The 22,735-nt window shown below is 33.5% G+C and overlaps 2 protein-coding genes across 2 annotated transcripts; one reads left to right on the plus strand and one right to left on the minus strand.

The window, feature by feature from the left end:
* Positions 1-6,701: 6,701 nt before the first annotated feature.
* LOC128182206 (dynein axonemal assembly factor 1-like) lies at positions 6,702-14,158 on the plus strand. Its single transcript, XM_052850810.1, has 15 exons — positions 6,702-6,849; positions 7,643-7,784; positions 7,946-8,156; positions 8,440-8,531; positions 9,564-9,785; positions 10,039-10,205; positions 10,557-10,631; positions 10,749-10,813; positions 11,455-11,540; positions 11,671-11,804; positions 12,124-12,232; positions 12,372-12,422; positions 12,618-12,643; positions 12,939-13,007; positions 13,233-14,158. The coding sequence occupies exons 2-15, from the start codon at positions 7,667-7,669 to the stop codon at positions 13,731-13,733; spliced, it is 1,926 nt and encodes a 641-aa protein (XP_052706770.1). The 5' UTR covers positions 6,702-6,849; positions 7,643-7,666; the 3' UTR covers positions 13,734-14,158.
* A 1,357-nt stretch (positions 14,159-15,515) lies between these two features.
* Positions 15,516-22,012, minus strand: LOC128182154 (V-type proton ATPase subunit C 1-like). The gene is made up of 13 exons (XM_052850766.1): positions 21,873-22,012; positions 21,299-21,443; positions 21,139-21,206; positions 20,816-20,901; positions 20,533-20,627; positions 20,339-20,430; positions 20,131-20,229; positions 17,961-18,029; positions 17,401-17,493; positions 17,082-17,175; positions 16,898-16,995; positions 16,683-16,803; positions 15,516-16,407 (listed from the first exon to the last, which is right to left on the minus strand). The coding sequence occupies exons 2-13, from the start codon at positions 21,428-21,430 to the stop codon at positions 16,303-16,305; spliced, it is 1,152 nt and encodes a 383-aa protein (XP_052706726.1). The 5' UTR covers positions 21,431-21,443; positions 21,873-22,012; the 3' UTR covers positions 15,516-16,302.
* Positions 22,013-22,735: the final 723 nt, after the last annotated feature.

A 22,735-nucleotide genomic window follows, 5' to 3' on the forward strand; every position in this document is an offset into this window, starting at 1 on the left:
GATATAAATTACATTTGTTTTCTAATTGGTATGATAGTGATGTCAAACCCTCTACATCATATGTTGATAAAAATTCTTCTAAATCGTTAAGATAGAGTGCAAATAAAAAAGGTGACAAATTTTCACCTTGTCTAACACCCACTGTACATGGAAACATATCAGAGGTTAAACCCTTGACAGTTACCTTTATTTTTATAAATTGGGATAATGTTTCCATGTATCCACTGTGAAGGTATAATTCCAGTTTCAAAAACTGAACATATAGATGATACAAAAAGGGGTTGTAATTAAAATTCTAAATAAGCATGGTTCAATCCTTTCACGATTCTGTTTCTTTTTTTAATTTCATATTTAACCGGAATCGCGAAGGATGAAGCAAGATTTAAAGAAGATGAGCGAATAAGGCGTGTAAAATGCACATATGAGGAATGATTAGATACTGCAAAATTAAAATATCATTTAATCTGCTACTTGTTTTTAAAAATATTTAAAAACAATTTATAGTTAACGTAACATCGGTTTGTGAACCTTAAATATTTCAAATACTTGCAATAGTTTGATTTAAACTGGCGTATGCGTGTCAAAATTTCAAAATAGAGTCATTTTTATAATTTCAATGCCTTTTCTTTCATTTATGTTCTCCTTCGTTTCACTCATCCGAACATAAAGTATTTCTATTCTAAGTATTTTATAAATAACAACAACACAGGTGTTAGAGTGAGTGAGCTATCAACCAGTTTATTCGCCGTAATATACAATCAGCACGCGACTTTAATAGCGATGAACTGGAATTAGGCCCGATAATTGTATATTTCCAAATATATCTACAAAATACAATGTAAATTTTTTATATAAGTACATATCAAGTGATACTTCATCATAGGTACATGTTCCTATAAACAAAAACAAAAAAATCGTGTTCGAAAGGGTTGATTGCTCTTCGATGACCTGTCTATACCTGATCGGTTCTATATATACTACAGCCAAACAACTACTTGTATAACTGCGCTAAAAGAAGTAGTCCGTAAAAAATACAACTTACAGAAATTTATTTATGTTCTCCTTCGTTTCACTCATCCGAACATAAAGTATTTCTATTCTAAGTATTTTATAAATAACAACAACACAGGTGTTAGAGTGAGTGAGCTATCAACCAGTTCGACACCAAAGGTATACTAATTATGCAATTAAGAAATTAAAGATATCATAATCCAAGATTCAAAGTAACAGATAACTTTTCATTAATACTGTCCAAAACATATCCATCTTTTGCATTTTCTGAACGCCATCTACCATGTACTTTAAAGAGTCTGTCTGGAACATTATTATTAGCTGCTGCTGTAGCTCCCCCACTTCTCAAACTATGCAAACCATATTCTTTGAAATCAACTCCAACAGTTTTAAGAGCATCTAACAAAAGTTCTCTCGCTCTAGTATATGTCAAAGGCTTGTTTATTTTACTCAACCTGTAAACATTTTCTTTCTTAAAAAATGTGACTGCTCTGAAAATAAATTCTTCAGACTGAAACACAAGACCAGTGTACGATATATATTTTTCAAGATAACTAACAGGACATAGTTTATTTCCTGTTTTAGCTATAACGACTATGTTACCTTGTCTAAACACATCTGTTTTACTTTTTTCAATTTTGATTTCAATATGTGAACCAGATTGATGAAACTTAATATCACACATCTTAATATGTACAAGTTCATCGTACCTCAGAAAACCAGCATAACCCACTAGTACCATGCAAACAAGTCTGGAGTGATACAAATTTTCAACCTGAGAAAACTTATCCATAATTTTTTCTAAAATTTCTGGTGTAATAGGTTTCTTCTTAACTATAGGTTTGGACCTTAAGCTTTTTCCGCCTTCTAAAATTAAATTCACAAAACTGTTATCGCACGGATTGTTACACAGGTTTATGCAATGAGTCCATTGAATACTATAGTATGCTGCATCAATAACCGCTGCTGAAGAATTGATCTGTATCAAATAAGATAAATAAACTGCGACTGTAGAGGGTGAAGCAGGTAAATCCTGAAAATCAAATGTTTTACACCAAGCCTTGAATTTCAGAAAATAAGTTCTATACTTTTTATAGGTATTTTCAGATCTGCTGTTCAGTACTATATTACCCATTCCCAACACTGTTTCCTTTAGTCTTGGATCTTGAATCTCTCTAATTTCTTTCCAATGTGAGAATGTACATGCAAGCTGAAAATATAAATAATTAAATAATGTTTAAGACATAAAACTATCATAATACACACTACAATGCCCAATTAAGGCCAAAAAAGAAAAATGCCCAATCTAGGCTGAATTAAACATAATGCCCCATCAAGGCTATATCAAACACAATGCCCAATCAAGGCTAAATCAATCATGTATATGCCCCATCAAGGCTATTAAGTCAATGTGCCCCATAAAGGCTAAATCAAACACAATGCCCCATCAAGGCTAAACAATTCATATGCGCCCCATCAAGGCTAAACAGTTCATATGCCTCATCAAGGCTAAATTAGTCATATTGCCCAATCAAGGCATAACATTATAAAATAAGGAATACCAAAGCAAAAACTTTTCAGAAATCTGTACAATCGATACGAAGTATCAACACGTTACTTTGAAATTGTGGTTCAGCAAATACGCTCTCTTCATGAGACCCTTTCTGAAAAAACATATGAGGCTTATAATATTCCACCCATTCTTTAACAAAATCTTGAAATTTTCCAGAAATTGGTTTAACCAAAATAGGCCAAAATGTTGCTGTCGGCCACTTTGGAACAATAAGAGTCCCTCTTGCTTTGCACAATTTCAAATGATTAATGGTTCTTGCAATCAAATTAATTGGAGGTACAATCCAATTATTACCAACTGACCAGTCAAACCCAAAAGCATCTACTCCTGCTGTATTTGGATTCCAAAATCTGGAATAAAATTTTTCCAATTTATTGTTATTACAATCTGCAAATAAATCATACTCATAAGGACCCCATTTCCTATTAAACAATTCAAAAATATGATCACCCACTGACCAGTCATCAAAATCAAAAATCTTACTGTAAGCATCGGCAATTTCATTCTCATATCTTGGAATCCATTCTGTCTCTAATCTAATTTTGTTCTGCAAACAAACAGTAAAGATTGACAGTGCTAAATTTTGTAATTCTTTGTTCATACTGCCTTTCCCTACAATTCTTACAACATTTTGGTTATCTGTGTACAACTTAACTAACCTATTACTCAACATATTCTTAAGACTTTCTAATGTAATTTGTACAGCTTCAAGTTCTCTCCATGTAGAACTTTGACACCTCTGCTCAGGTGTCCACATGTAATGAACTACAGAATTAAAAGTTCTAACAGAATAACCTGCTCCTGCCGTGTTGCTTGCATCTGTATATAAAATCTGCTCAGGAGGATTATCACTTACAAAATGACACACTCTGGCTAGAAATCTACAATTGTTTAACCAAAACATAATTTCTTGAAGTATATTACATGTATCATTGAATAAGATAAACTGATCCCAAGATAAACATTCTGCTATAGCTATGTGCATGTATCTAGACATAATATAACAAATATTACCAAGGCTAAATGAAAATGAAACAATTTTCCCTGTAACTTTAGCCAACTGTCTTGCTGTAACAGAATTTTTGTTATGAGCAACAAATTTAATATCTTCCTGAAATTTTAAATATTTTTCGTCTGGTACTGCAAGAGTTCCATAGTTTGTATTCCATACAAAACCTAACCACTTAATAACTTGCTTAGGTTTAAAATCACTCTTTTCTTTATTCACTACAAAACCTGCACAATGCAAGTCTTTTTCAACTTCCATAGCAACCTTTACACAGGTAGCATAATCTTCAGCTATACCCCATCCGTCATCTAAATAAACAATACATTTAAATCCTTTACATCTCCAAAATTTGACCAAAGGTCTGAGTAACTTTGTAAATAAATATGGAGCACTTGATAATCCAAAAGGTAAACATGTAAAAATAAAATATCTGGTTTTGTTTTCAAACTTCCATGAAAATCCTAGATACTTTTGATGTAATTTATGAATATCAACATGATGATACCCAGACTTTAAGTCAAATTTGTACATGAATCCGTTTTTCATAACCATTTGTAATGCATGCACAATACCTTCCATTTTAAATTTTCTTTTGTCAATACATTGATTAACGTGTCTAAGGTCTAAAATCAACCTACATTTACCTTCCGAGTTAACAGCTACAGATAAAGGATTAACAACAAAAGGTTTATCTGTCTGCTCCTCAACTATTCCTGAAACTAATAACTCATGAATAGCAGACTCCACAAAATCTCTGTGCTGAAATGCAGATTTGTTATTCTTCAGCAACACTGCTATCGGCTCAGTTACAAATGGAATAAAATAACCATACCGTATAACATTCATAATAAAATCTGAAGCATGTATTTGGTTTTCCCAAAAATCTGAATGCATTTTTAAATTGCCTTTAACTTTGGAGGAAGTAGAGTTTTTAAATTCAAACACATTGTACAAAATACAGTCTCTCACCAAGTCATTGTTTGCTGCCTGATGCTGTTGCTGATGCTGTGTTTGTGAAACTGCCGTTTCCCTTTTCCGGACATTTGTTGGCCCAGTGTCCGAACTTGTTGCAGTAGAAGCAGATGTTCCTGGCTGCTGCTCCGCTACTTCCACTTGAAGATGATGCCGCCTTTCTGTACCATTGCTGAGATGAAGTGAACGGCTGATAATAGGGATATCTTCCATACTCTGCTCTGGTGCAACTTGATCCAAAATCCTGCCCATGCGGACGAAAAAAACTGTCCCGGAAGTCCCTGCGAATCTTGTCTAGAATACGAACGGTTGTTACGCTCATAAGGCTTCCTGTTGTTGTTTCTTTTCTTTGCTCTAAAAATAGCTTGTCTAAGCTTAGTAGCATCATCAGCATCATCAGTAATAGGGTCATCTTGATATTCTTGAACGACATCCCACCCATACTTGTCGGCAATACGTACAACTTTATTTCTTTTGTTCAAGTCTTTTACAACAGAATTTAAAGCGTCAATTGCAGATTCAACGTTATTGCCTTTTAATAAATTAACTGCTTTAAGAATGTCATGTTCTCTGTCCGAGTTAAATTCAAATTGGATCTTGTTACTTTGAAACTTAAAGTCCGGTACCTTTTTCTCCGTAGATTTTGAAGTCAAATTCAATTCGTTGACAATCTCCTGTTTCTGCCTTCTCAGCGCTCTCTCTAGCTTGTCAGAAAAGATATCCAATGCTTCTGCATGCAGTCGTAAAATCATCCATGGAATCTTGAACGGGCCCGTGTTGTGAACCTCTAGGCGCAGCATGAAAAGCCCGCTCTTCTCCCACGTGGCTCGAACTCGTCTCAGTCATAAGTACGGCCAGAAAAAATCGTGTTCGAAAGGGTTGATTGCTCTTCGATGACCTGTCTATACCTGATCGGTTCTATATATACTACAGCCAAACAACTACTTGTATAACTGCGCTAAAAGAAGTAGTCCGTAAAAAAATACAACTTACAGAAATTTATAGAGTGGGTCTGAGCTCCATATTTTGTCATAGTCTAAATTATACGGTTTAATGGAAATTAAACCGATTTTAATCAACTAAATGTGGAGAAATGACCCACAATAGGCTACTCTATAATGTCAATTAGTAGCCAAACAATTGAACGTTTAAGAAAAATAATACAATTAAGTCCGTAAATTCGTCGCCAACGTCTCATATATGTAGCATTTTAAGAACGCCCTTTGTTGTGAATGAAATGGCTCAGTGGTTAGAGCACCAGACATAAGAACTTTGGTTTTTAGGTTGTGGGTTCGATACCACCAAAACTTTTTATTACTTTTTTCTTATCGTTTTCTGAAATATTTCAAACTGAATATTGTTAGAAATTATCCTTTTGTAAACTTGTATTATAACATATAAAATATATTCAATTGAAAAAATGTTAAATTTGAAATTGTATTTTACGACTAAACCAAATGGGCTGTTGCGCCATCTTATTCCCTCATCTTCTTTTTTGTGTAGTCCCTTTTTCTTACCATCTCTATGTTCAATTAAAAATGACTTTTTGAGATTAGCCGGGTAATATATGTAAAAAGAATTCTTTAATTCTTTTTATGTCATTTGTATCCGATAATTTTCTCGAAAAGGATCAAATATTTTAAAAAGTGTTCCATGAATTTCAGATCGATCATTGCAATCAACCATAGATGATAATCTCATTTCATGTGTTGTAACATGAAGTTGTAAAGTTTATTCAAATTATTCCAATTTTGTGCGTTTTTACCGTTTAACATGCAATAATTCAACTAAATAATAAAATAACAATAGTTCGTTAATATCAATTAATTGTTGCATGTATACCAACTTAACTATTAAAACAGATTTTAAAATTCTAGTATTCTGCTAAATTCTAATATCGAACTCTTCTTCGTCCAGAGATAGAAAATACCTTAAAATGACATCAATCATTTTGCCTCCCTAAAAAAATGTAAAAAATATTTGTAACAAAAAGCAAAAAACAAAAACGTGGGCTTAATGGTCGACATAATTTTTTTAGGAATTTGGTGAACCGCAAAAAACAAATTTTACAGAATAACGAGAAAAAACTTTTTATTCGTACAAAAAATAATCGGGTTCGTTGTTACTATTTATCTTGTTACTACGCCGCCATTGTTGTTTACATTCGAACTCGGTGCATGTCAAAACATACCCACGTTTTCTGGATTAGGCAACCATTGTATTTCGTAAGGAATATTCTAGACTTCTGAGAACGCTACTAGAGTTCCGTGTTCGGTTCGATTCGGTAAGAATATGTTTATTCAAAAATGAAGATGATAAGCAATTAAAAAAAATTGGTCCAAAGATTGCATTTTTTCGGTGAATTGTTTAATTTACTATTCTTTTCTTCCATATTTCGAGGGATGGGGTCCTTCTCTGTGATGTTAAATTATTTTATAGAAAAGTTTATGTATGTTGGGTGATGAAATATTTTTCGACTATCGTCTGATCATCTAAAAGAGAGAGAGAGAGAGAGAGAGAGAGAGAGAGTATTTATTTATGATTCTATTGATTGAATATTTGTGTGTCCCTGATTTAAGGTAGATTTTTTTCATCCATTTTACCTATAGACCCCTTCAAAATAACTGCGGTACTGCTCTATTGCATGGCAAATTGATATACTTGAAGTTTTAGTTAGAAGATAATTCAATAAATAAACCAATTGACTTGACAATTACACCATATTTCAACTGCCCTGCAAAAGAGCAGTACTGCAGTTACTATGAAGAGGTCTATAGTTTAGTGATGAGTGATTTAATTTTTTATAATTTATTATCAAGAATAATGAAACAAGATAAATTTCATTAGTGATCAAGTACATGTATAATATGCACTCTAAATTGTGGCAGTTACATGTACCATGGGTATTTACTTCCAATACCATGGGTATTGGAAGTAAATGTTATATAGTATACATTCATGTTACATGTTAAAAAAGATTTTATAGACATGCACATTTTATTTTATGTCACTTCCAATTATGCATAATCTTAATAAAAATAGACTTTTCACTTGATGTTTGATATTCTTCAATGTAGTTTTTGGATACAACAGTCAAAAACATGCCTTTGATTGAGGAGATCACTTCAGATCCCATACCTGAGCCACAAAGGGAGTCATCAAACTCTCCCTCAGTAAAGATTGAGGTGGTGGACAACTCCCCAAAGCAATCAGAGAATGGTAAGAAGCTAGGTCCTAAATTCCTTCCATTCATCAAAAGGCTATTATCAAATTGTCTGAGAAAAAAAATGTAAAGGCATTGGGAATGGTCATGAAAGAAGCCAGATATTTTTGTAAAACTGGTTATTTTACTTCATCAAATTAATGTACATTTTTTTTAGAAACGTTAGACAACAGAAAACCAGGCAATAATGTAAACACAAATAAGACAGAGAACAAAAACACAGACAACAACTGCAACCCTGAGGACAAAGAAAACCAGACACCAAATAACTTAAATAACACTCAGAGTGAACAGACCAACAGACAGACAGCCGAGGAGAGCAAGCAGGTTGTTAAGAAGGAGGAAGAGAGCAAGAGCAGTTGGCCAAAGTAAGGACACCCTTCTCTCTCTCTCTTTCTTTCTCTCTCTTTCTCTCTCTCTCTCTCTCTCTCTCTGCAAAAAATTTCACAAGGTTTGCATGATTTCATCATGCGAATATTTCTTGCAAGTTTCTTGTCCTTTGATATTTTCATGTTTTTATTCTGGTCACCATTAAATAACTTTGGAAAATATGGTTTTAAAATTGCAAAAAAAAGTTACCAAAATATACACAAGTTAAAGTTTATCCCCTTTGTGTGGTGCAAGCAATGTAAAGATGTTTTTCCCTTGTAGGCTTACTAAAAAGTTTCTGAAACAACATTGCAAGGAACTAAAGCTATATCTGACACCAGCTTTAAATGATGTCCTTTATCTTCATTACAAAGGTAAAACATTTTGTGTATTACTGTGGAAGTATTTAAATTTTGTGGGGGCAAATTTTTGTGAAGTGTTGGAATTTTGCTTATTCATGGGGATGCAATTTTATTGATGCATCGGTTTCTAGTTTCAGTAACAAAACTAACTCTTTCAAAATTTAATTTGGTCAAAGATGTAAATTTGTGGGGTAGAGCTACCCATGAATACCACAAAAATTGAGCCACCATACATTCTAAATATTCCACAGCATGTCCTCTTGATATATCTATAGAGTTTGGTTGAGGATGTATTAGTTTCATTATTTTAACTACATGTACAGCAAAACTTTACAATGCGTCATGAAGTGTAAAATAGAGGAAACATTTAAGAAATAAACAACGATTATTCAGTGAACATGGCGTTATGAATAGCAATTGCTCTGTTGGCATATTCCATGATGCGCGCTAGCGCATCATGGAAAATATGCCAGCAGAGCAGTTGCTATTCATAACGCCATGTTCCCTAAATAATTGTTGTTTATTACTTATATTTGCATTTTACTACTCGCAAATACCCTGTATTAGCTTAGACCTTGACATTTAGCTATTATATCAAAAGTAAATATTCAGACTGTAATGTATCTTTTTAATTCACATAGATTTGTTAACAGAATCAATGATATGTTATAACAGTAATTCCTTTAAAATGTTATCAAAAACATGTTTTAATATTACATGTAAATACGTCAATTTTAATGGAGTTGGGGGAAAAACACATGATGTATCGTATAGTGGTTTAAATCTATAACGTCATGGAAAAGTATATATAATGTTACACCTTTATGACGTCATAGTATACTGACAGAGCAATTGCGATTATAGAGAAATAATTGCAGCTCCTCTGTATGGGCTTACAGTGGGAAAGAACAATGGAAATGCAAATATATTGAAATGGAGCGGAGTTGGAGGGGTTATTATTCATTGTTTTTCTGTGTTTTTTGACACCTGAGATACATGTCACAATATCAGAATGAAAAAGTAACAACATTTTGGTATTGACAGGCATTCACAAGATAGAGAATCTTGAGGAGTACACAGGACTACGATGTCTTTGGTTCGAGTGTAACGGAATCAGGAAGATCGAAAACCTGGACCATCAGGGAGAACTGCGATGTCTGTATCTACAACAAAACCTGATCGAGAAGATCGAAAACCTGGAGCCCCTACAGAAACTGGACACGCTCAACCTCAGCCACAACTGTATCAGGAAGGTGGAAAACCTGGGTATGTCCATTGTTACAGGTCCTTGTTCTATCATTTCTAGTGTATGGTAAAGAAAATATTTAAATTAGAACTAAAACACATCATATCATTTTTCATTAATAAGCAAACTTCATTATTTAATTTGTTAATTTGTTGATTATTACACAAGCAGCAGAGAATATCTTAATTTCACACATAAGTATACATGTTCATTTACCGGTAAGTACCATTGATACCGGTAAGTTTATTTAAAATTTTCACGTCTGTGATGTAGATTGTCTGCCAGTCCTGAATACCCTGAATCTCTCCCATAACCGCCTGTCAGATGTCGAGTCTCTGGAGCACCTCGCCAAACTACACACAGTCAGTGTCCTTGACCTCGCCCATAACAAAATAGAGGATCCCAAGGTCATTGAAGTGTTTGAACAAATGCAAAACTTGGTAAGTCTCAATCCATGAACAATATATAATACCTGCTATGTTATAAATTTTAGCATCTAGTGCATGAAAAACAATTGATGTTATTAAAAAGGGGATACATTTGAATTTGATTACATAACTAGATACTGAGTACCTGTATCACAGTAGGTACTTGCATGATGTTTCAATCAATTTATCAAATATAAATTCTTGTAAGGATTTTGTTTTATTTTATTCCTAAAGTGTTTGTATAATCTCCGTTTGTTAACATGCATTTTGACTCACTTGTTTAAAATTTATTGTTAATCCATATGTTTCTAATAAGTAAACATGTATGTATGATTAAAATCAATTATTTTTTGTTGTTGACAGAAAGTGATTAACTTGATGGGGAATGGTCTGCTAAAGCATATCAAGAACTACAGGAAAACTCTGATAGTCCGGCTGGTCAGTACATATGTACTTCTTGAATAATCCTGAAGTAAATTAACAAACCTCAACTCAATATAATTTACAGCATAGTGGGAAATAGTGATTTATTGACATGTTTTGATTTTTGACCAGAAACACCTGACGTACCTGGATGACAGACCAGTGTTTCCCAAGGACAGGGCGTGTGCGGAGGCATGGTAAGTTCCATAAATACATAATGATATTAGGATGTCGATGTTTACTTCCCAGTATTTAGGATGAAATGTTAAAAAGAGAGTAATGAAACCATATTGATCAATTTTAGCAGATTAATAAATAGAGTGAAAAAAAAATTATTCATATGTTGATGAGGCTATTGTGCTTTTGTTTCTGTTAACAAACTGATTTACACCAGCCAGATTAGCATGTTTTAGATTTATTTCAGTGATAGCAATTATTCAAATACTGTAGAATCATTAGAATTCCTGGTGGCTCAAATTTCGTGCCATACGTGGGTAGTCCTACCACATGAATTAACATCCTTGACGAAATCTAATTTTGAGAGAGTTATCCCTCTTTCTGATACTAAGAACCAATGCATGCATCCACGAAATTACATCCCCACGAATAAGCGAAAAAGCGACAATACACAAAGATTAATTTAAATGATTCTACAATTGTCACACTCTTAGTTACCGATACGTGTATATGCAAGATTTGTGTTGAAGAGCCTCTCATTCAGTTTGATATCAATTACATAACGGTTCATGTACTTTGAATCAAAGTGTACTAATAAAAACAATGTAAAACCACACATTATCAATAAAATACAATTTTACAATGGATTCACCATTTTCAGGGGGCGAGGAGGTGTCGAGGCAGAGAGAGAAGAAAGAGAGCGTTGGATTGACCACGAAAGACGAAAAATCCAGGAAAGCGTTAAAGGTAAGGAGCTTCTTATATCATATTATATTGCAAAATTGTAAAATATTACTGCAAATTGTTCATTTTAATACTAAGGTGAAATGTTCGCACATACGGAGGTGGATTAAGTGACACTTGGTGTAAATTTTAGCGATGCTCGACATCAGGAGAAGAAACGAGAAAGATAAGATAGAGAAGGAGCTGAGGGAGAAGGGGATCGAGGGGGAGGTGGACGAGGCGAGCGTGTGCTGGCTGACCGGCAAGTACAGGATGAAGGGGGAGGAGGTAAGGGGAGATAAGTCAGATAACTCTGTAATTGCAGTCAAATGAATATCTTGTTCACGCATGCTGTCTCAAATTAATGAATCTATAGGTTGTCTACACAGGCACCTAACTTTATAAATTCATAAGAAAAAACATACATTCTACATAATGAATAGGGTTGGGGTTTTTTTAAACCAGAAAAAAGACATCAGGTGTTTGTTAATGTCCCATAATGATATGATACCATTTTCTTTTTTAATAAATTTCTTATAAGTTGCATGTAGTAAATAGTTAAATGAAATAAGGATATGGTTAAATGTATGTATGGTGGAAATTTCAGACCAAAGAGACAGACTCTTCATCAGACAAAGAGGAGGAAGAAGAAGGGGAGACTCCCCTCATCACTGGCAAAGCCCCCATCTCCGAGAAAGGCATCTTCTCCAAGTCCAGTAAGTTGGCATCTAGTCACATCTCTGAAAATTCATGTTGTGAATCATTGCATGTCTATTGAGATACATACCAGTAGACTGATCTTCAGCGAAGTTAAAATCTCTGTTTAATTGACCTTTTCTTTTTTATTCTTTGTAGAGGAAACCTCTGATGAAGACAGCACACGTCTCTTCATCACCGAAATTTCTGGTAGGAAATTCACAAAACTACTATTATATGTATATGTGTACATTAATGTAAGAACCTCTGCATACTAGTAATATTCATTCTTCAATTAACGTATGTATTGATGAAGAGACCCTCATAGACAAAAGCTTTTTTATCAATGCAGATATGATGGTCTTGTGCCAAAAACTTAATTTATTTATGATTTTTTTTTTTCAGACAAGAAGAGTAAAGAGGACTTAGATGTAAGTACCATTAATTGTAAATATAAAGTTCACAAAAGTATCAGTCCTTAGGGCTTCTTAACATCTGCAGTGATTGTGATGTTTTGTCATTGTGTATGGTTTTAATCATACCTATATGGCTATTGATGTTATGTAAACATACATGCACTGTTGAACGTGAAGAATAAAGCAATGTATATCATTTGTATTTTATTACTCTATTCCTTACATAAACCTTGTAAATGTCTTAATGGTATGTAATATAGTGTAATTGTACCAGAAGCAATACTGAAGGATTCCTGTTGATATTTTACAGGATCTGCCAGATTTAGAGGATGTGGATGTCAATGAAGAACAGCTTATCACCATGGCACAACAGAAAAAAGTTAGTTTCTTAGAAGGCTAGAAAAAAATTCTATCAATGAATGAATCACATGGTTGATAATTACCATTTCAGTATAGACAGTAGAAGCAGAATTTTTTTCAAGAAATATCTTTTTTTCAATACATTGATATAAATTCTTTCATTAAATCATTAAAAACCATGGATTTAAAAACACCAAAATATCTGTAAAATCATAGCATATCTTTTATAACACTTACATTTTAGACCACCTACAAACCAAAGATTGAGGTCCTGTCAGACAGCAGTGACAGTGAGGAGGAGGAAGAGGAAGAGGGAACCTCAGATGAGGTGCCCATCCGTGAATCCAGCACCTCTAGGGGACCAATGATACAAGAGGTAACAGACAGTAGGTCCACCAAACTACTGATTGAGGAACTCCCACAGCAAAAGGAACCCAGACTCACAGGAGGAAAATCCAGGGCATATGGAGCATCCGAATCAGAGCTTAATCTGGATGCCATTACTCCGGAAATCCCTGGCTCTTACGACATGCAGGCCAGAGCTCAGGCTCAACATCTGCTGCAGGGTCTTGGTGCAATGACAGGGTCCCGTGTGTCAAAGACGGCAAAGTCTGAAATCTCCCAGATGGAGGAAGCTTCCAAGAAAATGACAAAAGAAGAGAAAATCCAGGACCTGGCTGCCAACCTTGGTGCGACAACTGTGGACCCCGCCATTAAAGACTGGGATGACTCAGAGCTGGACTGAGAGATTCATTTGTAAAAATTCTGAGTGATCTGAAATTTGTTGTGGTACCAAATTTTCCTACATATTTAAAGTGGATCATCCAATGATTCAGGAAGCTGTTCGATCATGCCTAACATTGCTTTAGACCAATTGAATCCACAGAAAATTTAAAATGTAGGATTATGTTGATAAGTGACAAAGTCTACAATTAACAGTATTCCGTCCATATGTACATCACATTTTATATGAACAATTATCAATGTGTTCAAATACATTAACATGTTATGAATTTGTTACTTAGAAGGTATTCTTTATGACCATACATGTAATTGTACATTCTTTTAATTTGATTTGTGCATTCCATAATAATTAATTCGTTTATGAAAGTTGTGCTTGTATGCTATATTTTGTTGTTGACAAATATTAAATTACCAAAATGAAGCAGGTGAATTTTTTTAAAACAAGTTTGAGTCAAAAATGATTTATACATGTATGTAGAACTCTACCTCTCAAGGAAAATATTGAAGATATACAAGTCTACCAACCAAAAATTTCCTGGAGAGCTACAGCTCTGAAGTTACATCATCCATTGATATAGGATCTGCATACCTTGACCCTTAATTGAAGGTTGTACCTACTGCGTACTGATGCATGCCATGAGAGCCCTAGCTGTTGATGCACAGATTGAGATAATAGAGAGGTGGAGATTTCAAACGTGTACAGGTATGTGTACTAGAGAGATCACCTGAATTCTCTGTGCATTACATCATCAGTGTTTGTGACAACAAGGTATCTACACGCTCTGTAAACTTGTAGTATTACACGGAAGTACAAACGTGTAGCTTTTACAACAAAAACGTGTACGTGTAGTTATAACACATGTACACATTTTAAATCTCAACCTCTCCAATGCCTATAATGTTTACTTGTTTGTCAGTACAATGACATATTGTCTGTAAAAATATTTTGTAAATGTACAATCAATTTAGACTGAATTTTAGGTTTTCATTTAACAAATAAACTACACCAAGGAAATATATAAGGTTTATAAGCATCTTATTAGCCAAAATTTTGATCAGTACTGTTTTTAAAACTATAAACCCAAAACAAACCTTTTTTATGAATTTGTTGTTAAAGCAATATATTTACATCTACCGAGTAATTCTCTATTTCTTAAGAAAACTTATTGTGATTCATAGTTCTAGAGAAACTGATGGGGCTAACTCTATATGAACCAGTTCAAACCAGTTTATTGCTTGGTTGAAACCTTCAGCAACCTTAGAAAAAATCACAAACTGCATAAAATAATAAGGATGATGTCAGACTCGGATTCCAATAGGAGACCATTTGGCTGTTTCTTATAGATAACATACATGAGCTGCATTTCTAAGAATTTTATTTTGCTGCAAAAACTGCTACATGCACTATGATAATTCTGCATGTAACTTGAACCTTTATGATAAATAGGTTTAAAGTTTTTATCAGAAGAAAGATTTCAAGCTGGGCCTATAAGTAGCCTTTTCCATAAAAATGAGACTAACGGAAGTCATAATCAGCATTCTTTTTTGTCATTTTAGTAGTTAAGTACAATTTCACAATAATAAATTCTAACATGATAATTGCAGCTCATATTCCTTAAAGTTGTATAAAACCAATAAAACAATTCAAAATATATTTTGGGCTTATAAAAGCTTCAGCTTAAGTCTGTAGCTAAGAGCTGTGTTTTACTCGTCAATAGATATTTCAAGTTATCTTTCAAAATATAAACATCATCTATTATAGCCTAGAATCAACAACAAAACGTTATTTTGTATATACTTTATTATCAATTAGATACATTATTTCCATTTACACATATCTCAACATGTTATACAAACATGTTCTACATGCAGTTAACATTATGACTAGTTTCAACATCTGCTTATTGCAAGTGATATACAGAATATATGTAAATATAATGCATGATTACTTTTTCTTCCCTAAAAATAAATGTACCTAGCTAGTAAATTGACAACTTTGAAAGAAATTGTAACCACAAGACTTTATCATCTACAGTGCTGGATCTCAGTGGAAATAACGGACTTCTAATAATGACTATATACATTTCATTACGTAATCAATACAATTGAATCACAGTTCCCAGACCCTCTAATGGTCCTCTACCCTTTCTGTTTAAACAAAGAAACCAACAGCTACGATGAATCTTTCATTCTTAATTATGAAAACTCCAACATTAAAGTTATCCCTTCTTTCACTGTAGGGATAATCATTACATGCATGGTGATACATCGTCAGAGCCCCCCTTGCCCCCGACCCTTCTTTTTCTCGGATTAATACCCATACAGAGACTGGTGTTGGTTTCTTTGAACAAACAGGAATAACATATATAATTTAAAAACCCAATCAACAGAGGAATGACTTGTTCATATAGAATACATGGCAACGGTAACCTAGGTAACATAAATATCACTATATCGTCATGGATTTGACCTTTACCCTCAAGCTGAGAGCAGCAGCATTACCAGCCTGCAGTTACAGTGTCCAACCTTATAGAATAGTATGGAATCATCACAGAGCCTGGAGGCCAGATTTACTTGAGTGGGTCCACCAGATCCAGGCCGATTTTGTAATACACATACGGATAGTAGTCCACATTGCTGATCCCCACCAACCCTGGAATCTCCATCTGTCCCGCCTGAAAAAAAACATAGCACAAACATGACACGACATCCAGACAAAATCAACATCTGCAGTTAATTAGTCATTAAACATACAATTTATTCTACTTCTGTAATGAATAATCAGATTTTAAATGTGTATAATGCATCATTTTTGCTAAAAATGTGAAAGATTGTTTTAATAAAAGAATTTACAGAACAAATGATGATATACAATTATATTGAATTGAAATACATTAATTTTTGAGCACTATCTTATTGAACCCTATGAGTGAGAAGTGTAGAGCCATACATCTTGAGAGGCCGGTGAGTCTAGATGAGCGTACAACTGGTTCATGACTTCTCGTAGCTTCCTGGTTGTCTTTTTGTGTGGTTGTATAAGTACCGCAAGGAAATTAACAGGCAATCCATACCTACAGGTAAAACAATGCAGAATTAAAATTAACCTTTAGACAGATCATGGTAAATCATTGCATTTGTTCTAGAAGATACAGTTTTACTGCTTACCTAAGTACAGACTCCACAAATATTCTAAGAGCTTTGACATGTATCCAAGCAGAAAAAGCCTCCCCAAAGTTGACTTTTAACCATTTAACCAGAGGGCCCTAAAATACATTAAGGATATAAAACTTAACTATCCATATAAAAAGCTATCGATCAACATATAATTTCCATTTGCTGTACTACTTACATATTGTTTCTTTTTATCATCCTCCAGTTTTGAGATTTCCATTTTGCCATCAGCTATATCTTTCTCATTGTATGTAAAATCTCTGACCATAAATCTGTGAAGATTAAGATTATGCCCATATGCATAGTTTCGCAGGAAACAAACAGAGTATGCTTATGGTTAGCATATGAGACTTCTGAAATCTCCTGATGTTAAGTAATTTAAGTTTCAATCTTAGTTTTGTCACTTACAATTATAGAACAGTGTTAACTCAGGAAATTGGGTTATTACCCTGAGGTCATAAAGAGTTGCCTGCCCTTGGACATACACAGTCGCATACCTGTTCTCACGGCATCGGTTTCTGAAGTCCTCGGCTACTTTCCTGAAGAGTGTCACAGAACAAAGGCAGTTCTCATCGTCCTCAAACAGTGTCCTACAGACACACACACACACAAAGTAAATCAAATCTACAGAATAAACTTCTCAACAGTGACAATTATAGTATATACAAAATAGTGTTTAATTGTTGATTCTAGGCTACATTGTATTTTAAAAGATAATTTAATTAAGGCATCTTGAAGTATTTTGAAAATCTATTAACCATCTATATGAGGGAAACACAGCTCTAATTTACAAACTTGAAAGCTCTGATGGTTTCTCTGCAATCTTTATATGCCCCAAGTATATTTAAGTTTTGTTTTGATGGTTTTGTACAACTTAAGACAATATGAGCTGCAAAATTCATGTTGGAAATTTTTAATGTGAAATTTTAATTTACCACCAAAATGACATAAAAAATTACCAATTATAAACTTTTGTCAGAGTAAATTAATATGCCATAACTTATAGTAATTCCTAACAGCTAGGAAACTTTTCAAGCTGAAGTATAAAAGAGCTTACCTTGATGATCTAGGAACCACCATATCAGTCAATGACTCATACTTTGCCTGCCAGTCATGAATGATATTTCTACAAAATACATGTTGTAATATGCACTTAATTACCAAAGTAGCTTGCTTGAAAGTATTAATTCAAACTACAATAATAATTCCATAACAACATTCACATATATGGAACAGATTATGCCTTTCAGTTGCAATAAATATACCTTGAATATTGATAAGAAATTAACTGAGATGACAGAGTCTTTGTTCAGAAAAATTAAAGGGGCATGGTCATGATTTGGGTCAAATTTTCTTTTTGTTTTGTTAAAAATTAGCCAGATTATTTCATGAAAATGATAATAAACTTCACTTTTAATGAGTACCCGGTATACAGAATGATTTAATTTAAACAATTCCAAAAATTGAAAAACATGCGATATGTCCTTCAATAATGCATTTCTAATGATCAACCAAAATTTGAGCGTCAGTTGTAGAGTGATAACCAAGATACAGAGCTCAAAATTGTTTGTTATGTAAACAAGACTCATGTCATGTTTTTGTTTATAATGGTTCAATATACAGGTAAAACTTCTTTATCCAACCAATTATTATATCTGCTAATTTGTTTTAAACATAAATAGACAGTTCCTAGCGTTTGTCACATTCATTTTAGGTCTAAACCTGGGATTTTCTTTTCAACATTCGAAATGTATACAAACACATTAATTAAGCTTTGTTTACATAACAAAGAATTGTGAGCTCTGTATCTCGCTTATAATTCAACAGCTGGCACTCAAATTTTGTTTGACTTTAAGAAGTGTCTTTCTGAGGCATTATAAATATTAAAAACAGAAAAATAAAATCTCACAAAAATAGTGACCATGCCCCTTTAAATTGTAAAATAAAGTCAAACTTCGTTATCTCGAACTACGAGGGTCAATCAAAAAATACGAAGACAATGTGGCTGTCTATCATATATTTTTCATGAGAGTCATACTTAACAGATTAATCTGTGCACCAACACTTATGTTATTGATTTGCGAAGTTTTAGTCCATTTGATGAAATGGTATTTTTGTTACCCCTTTTTAAAAACAACATGTTTTGTCACCATGGCGCACGGTAACGTTCAAAACATGACTTTAAAACTAAACACGCACAGTTTATAGATATACCCCATCTTTATATCACGCTTAGTCTCTTGTGCCTTTCTTCTTACAATTTAAAATGGCACTGAACCACTTAACATCTTATTTGCACACATTTGCTCGAGAATCATAAGTTAGTTCTTCAATGTTTTCATTTTCTAACTGTGTAGATCTTAGTTTACAGTAAGGATAACCCTGAACGTCGGTTGACGTTACTTCGTTTTTTGACCAAATATTTACAGATATTCTACTCTCTTTCGGACTGTTTTACATTCAAAATACAATGACCACTACCCCCACAACATTTATTACAGTTAACCACAAACTTGCAAATAATTGTTGACTTATTTTTTGCACCATTGAGCATTTTCACAGCTTGTATCGGCTTTTTCCTGAGTTAAATCCATTTTATTTGTACTTCTCGATGCGCCGTGACGTCCGGCAACGTCGATGTTTTTAGTAAATTCTAAAGAGGACTCTCTGATTTTAGTTACTAGTATCTGTTCGACAAAAGAATATATCCTGTCATTATTTGGTACATAGAATACCATGACTATACTAAATTTGAAGTTTCAATATAATTTGGTTTTAAGCCAAATTTATAGAGATATTACTTTCAACATTATATGGTTTATTGTTGACATAACACAAATTTTGACCGTGCGCTGTGACCTCATTTTTGTAGGATTAAAATCTAAATAATTCTTAGAAATAAAGAAATTTATTAACTTTTTTTCTTGCAAATTGTCTGAAAGTATTGCTTAATTATGTCTACCAAATTTAGTAATGATATGACGTTAAGTAACATAGCTATGACAAAAGTCTTCGTATTTTTTGATTGACCCTCGTAGATGGGACTGTTTAAAAACTTTGAAATATCTGAGTATTCGAGATATCGAGGGTAAAATACTTACGGTAAAAAATAAATGGTTGGGACGTACAAATCACTTCCACATATCCATTGTATTTGAGATACCAGTATTAGTGTTTGAGATATCGAAGTTCAACTGTAATACATGTAATTAATCAGTTTGACCTACTTGGGAACCACCACCAGCAGTGTCTGTAGATACTCCGAGTCCAGCACAAAGTCTTCCCTCTTCACCAATTCTGTCAGGTTTCTTGTAAACAAACTTCCCCTAAAACACAACAGGATTTGACATGCATTTCTTGATTAAGATACACATTTGTTATGGATGACTTCAAATTGTTTTCCCAATACATGTATGTCAAAAAGCAGCAACTTACGTGGACTTTCTTTCCAGGTTCTGTAGATTTCCCTTCAGATTGTTGTATGCAGTGGCTTTTGTTTTCAAGTCTGTTTCAATCTGTGAAACTTGCTAAAAAATAATATCAATAAAATATATGACATCTTGCTCCTACTCAAGGAGAAATGCAACTATTCATTGAATGGCATTTGGAAAAAAAGAAGTATGTCTGACCTTTCCGATTATTTCGGCAATGTTTTTCAGGGATTGTTTGATGGGATACTTTGCCAAATCCCACTGGAATCGTGTCAGGTAGGTTACCATATCCACTATTTAACAAATAAAAAAAGAATGATCAATTATTGTATCGTTATTTTAAGGGACCAAAAACCATCTACTTTTAACATTGAGATGCAGAGTATACCAAGATCAATCACTAATTGATGTTAGTGATACACGTTAATCTTTAAAAACAGCTTTCAGTTTATCTAAAAAATACAACCACATATAAACAAACCTCCATTGACTTGTAAATTTCCTTGTAATTTATCACTACGATCCTCCAGTGTTTCCCCTAAGTATTGTGCTATTTTCCTGGTAACACTGGAAACAAATGGACATCAAATGTCATGTACTTTACCTATCTGTACGCTATGTTTTACAAAACCTTATATGCACATCAAACTGAAATGTGAAGTATCAGTATTCAATCCTTACTAAATTGGAAATGGATTTAAAAGAAATCAACCTTTAATTTAATATGTATTTCATAGTTTTAAACACAAACACAGAATCTGTCTCATCAGAATACACACCTGACACAAAAGAATCAAACTTTACCTTTCACAATAAATGTCCAGTTTGCCCATGTCATCAGAAAGACCAACAAGGACATCCAATGTTCCAACCTGCAACACGAGACAGCTCGTTAATAGTGTAAAATTACAGACTTATGATACTATATAACTAATTCTCGTTTTACCAGCTGATGCCACGGTACCTTGAGATCTGGAATGGCAAACTTGTAATTGGTTGACAACACTTGGTTCCTCATGGTGGCATTGTTGAGGGTTTCCCAGGACTGCTGCAGCGTCTTCTCTCCAGGAACGGATATCAGCCAGTATTCTGCCATCTTGATCAGATGTCTGCAAGTACACATGAAATTACAGTATACTTTTATAGCTAAGTATCAAATGATTTATGTATGAACATTCAAAACGCATCTACATTTACAATTTCAGACACGCATAACAATACTTTATCTATGTTATTAGTCTTTAAGAACATATATTAATTTTTTCTTTGACCTGTCCTCCTCTTTCATTCAATACAACCTGACAGCATGTGCAAAAATAGTTTCAGCTTATCAAAGAAGTGTTTAAATGTCACCCAATCTTAAATATTGAAAAAAAATGAAAATCATGTGAACATATTCCTCACAATTGTGTATGGCTGGTCACTTTATGAAGATGGCAACGCAAAAATGTGTAGTGCAATCACGTTTTAAATAAACTGGTGATAAATGATAGCATTTAGTATCACATATTGCAATTGCCAAATCTAATTATCCTTACTGTTTCTTGTAATGTCTCTGAATTTGGCTTTAGTTGAACACCGACAGTTAGAAATTAGTCTGACAGTGGCGAATCGGTCAGAGACATCAGGTGGAAGCCATATTTGTCTCACGTGATCATGAGAAAAATATAAATACTGAATTTTCCGAGACTACAAATTCCGGAAGCTGTTGTCATTTTCAACTCCAATGAATACTTACTGGGCCTATGCTATTCAAGCTAATTTATTTGACTGTTAGAATATATTTTTTCATTGTAAATATATTTATGGTTTTTTTTATTATCTAAGCCGACTTTTTGGTTTAAAAAAAATAGATTAGAAGAATATTTTTTTTTTATATTTTTATCATAACTACATGAACGGTGTTGTCTTTCAATCTTATTATGATTTTTTTTAATCAATGTTTTCTGATCATAATTAAAATTCAAAAAAAAAAAAAAGAAGCGGTCTGTTGTCATGTTCACGTCTAAAGCATACGAAAATTGTTCGAAAATACCTAGGGCATAATGAAGATAGATATCATTATTTTTTTTTTTTCAAATGGGAAAGGGAGCGTAGATTTTGTATTTTCAATATTTTGATCACAGGCAATTATTCCAGTTATGGAGTTTGCTCCATAGAATGAGGATAACATCCTGTGTTAATTTTATACAATGGGATAAACAAGTGCCGGGAAAATTAGCTGTCCATAAATTCTTAAAAAGGTGAATACAGTATGTAGATTCAAGCAGTTCATGTTTGTTGAGGTTGATATAACTTTATTGATATATTATATTTTATTTGTGAATTGGTTTATTCTTCAACGTGCACCGCTTTGTTTTATAAGGAGGATAACTCGTAAGTTGTATGAATAAAATATTTT

Source organism: Crassostrea angulata, chromosome 1, assembly GCF_025612915.1.
Source record: "Crassostrea angulata isolate pt1a10 chromosome 1, ASM2561291v2, whole genome shotgun sequence".
Classification (NCBI taxonomy): Eukaryota; Metazoa; Mollusca; class Bivalvia; order Ostreida; family Ostreidae; genus Magallana; species Magallana angulata.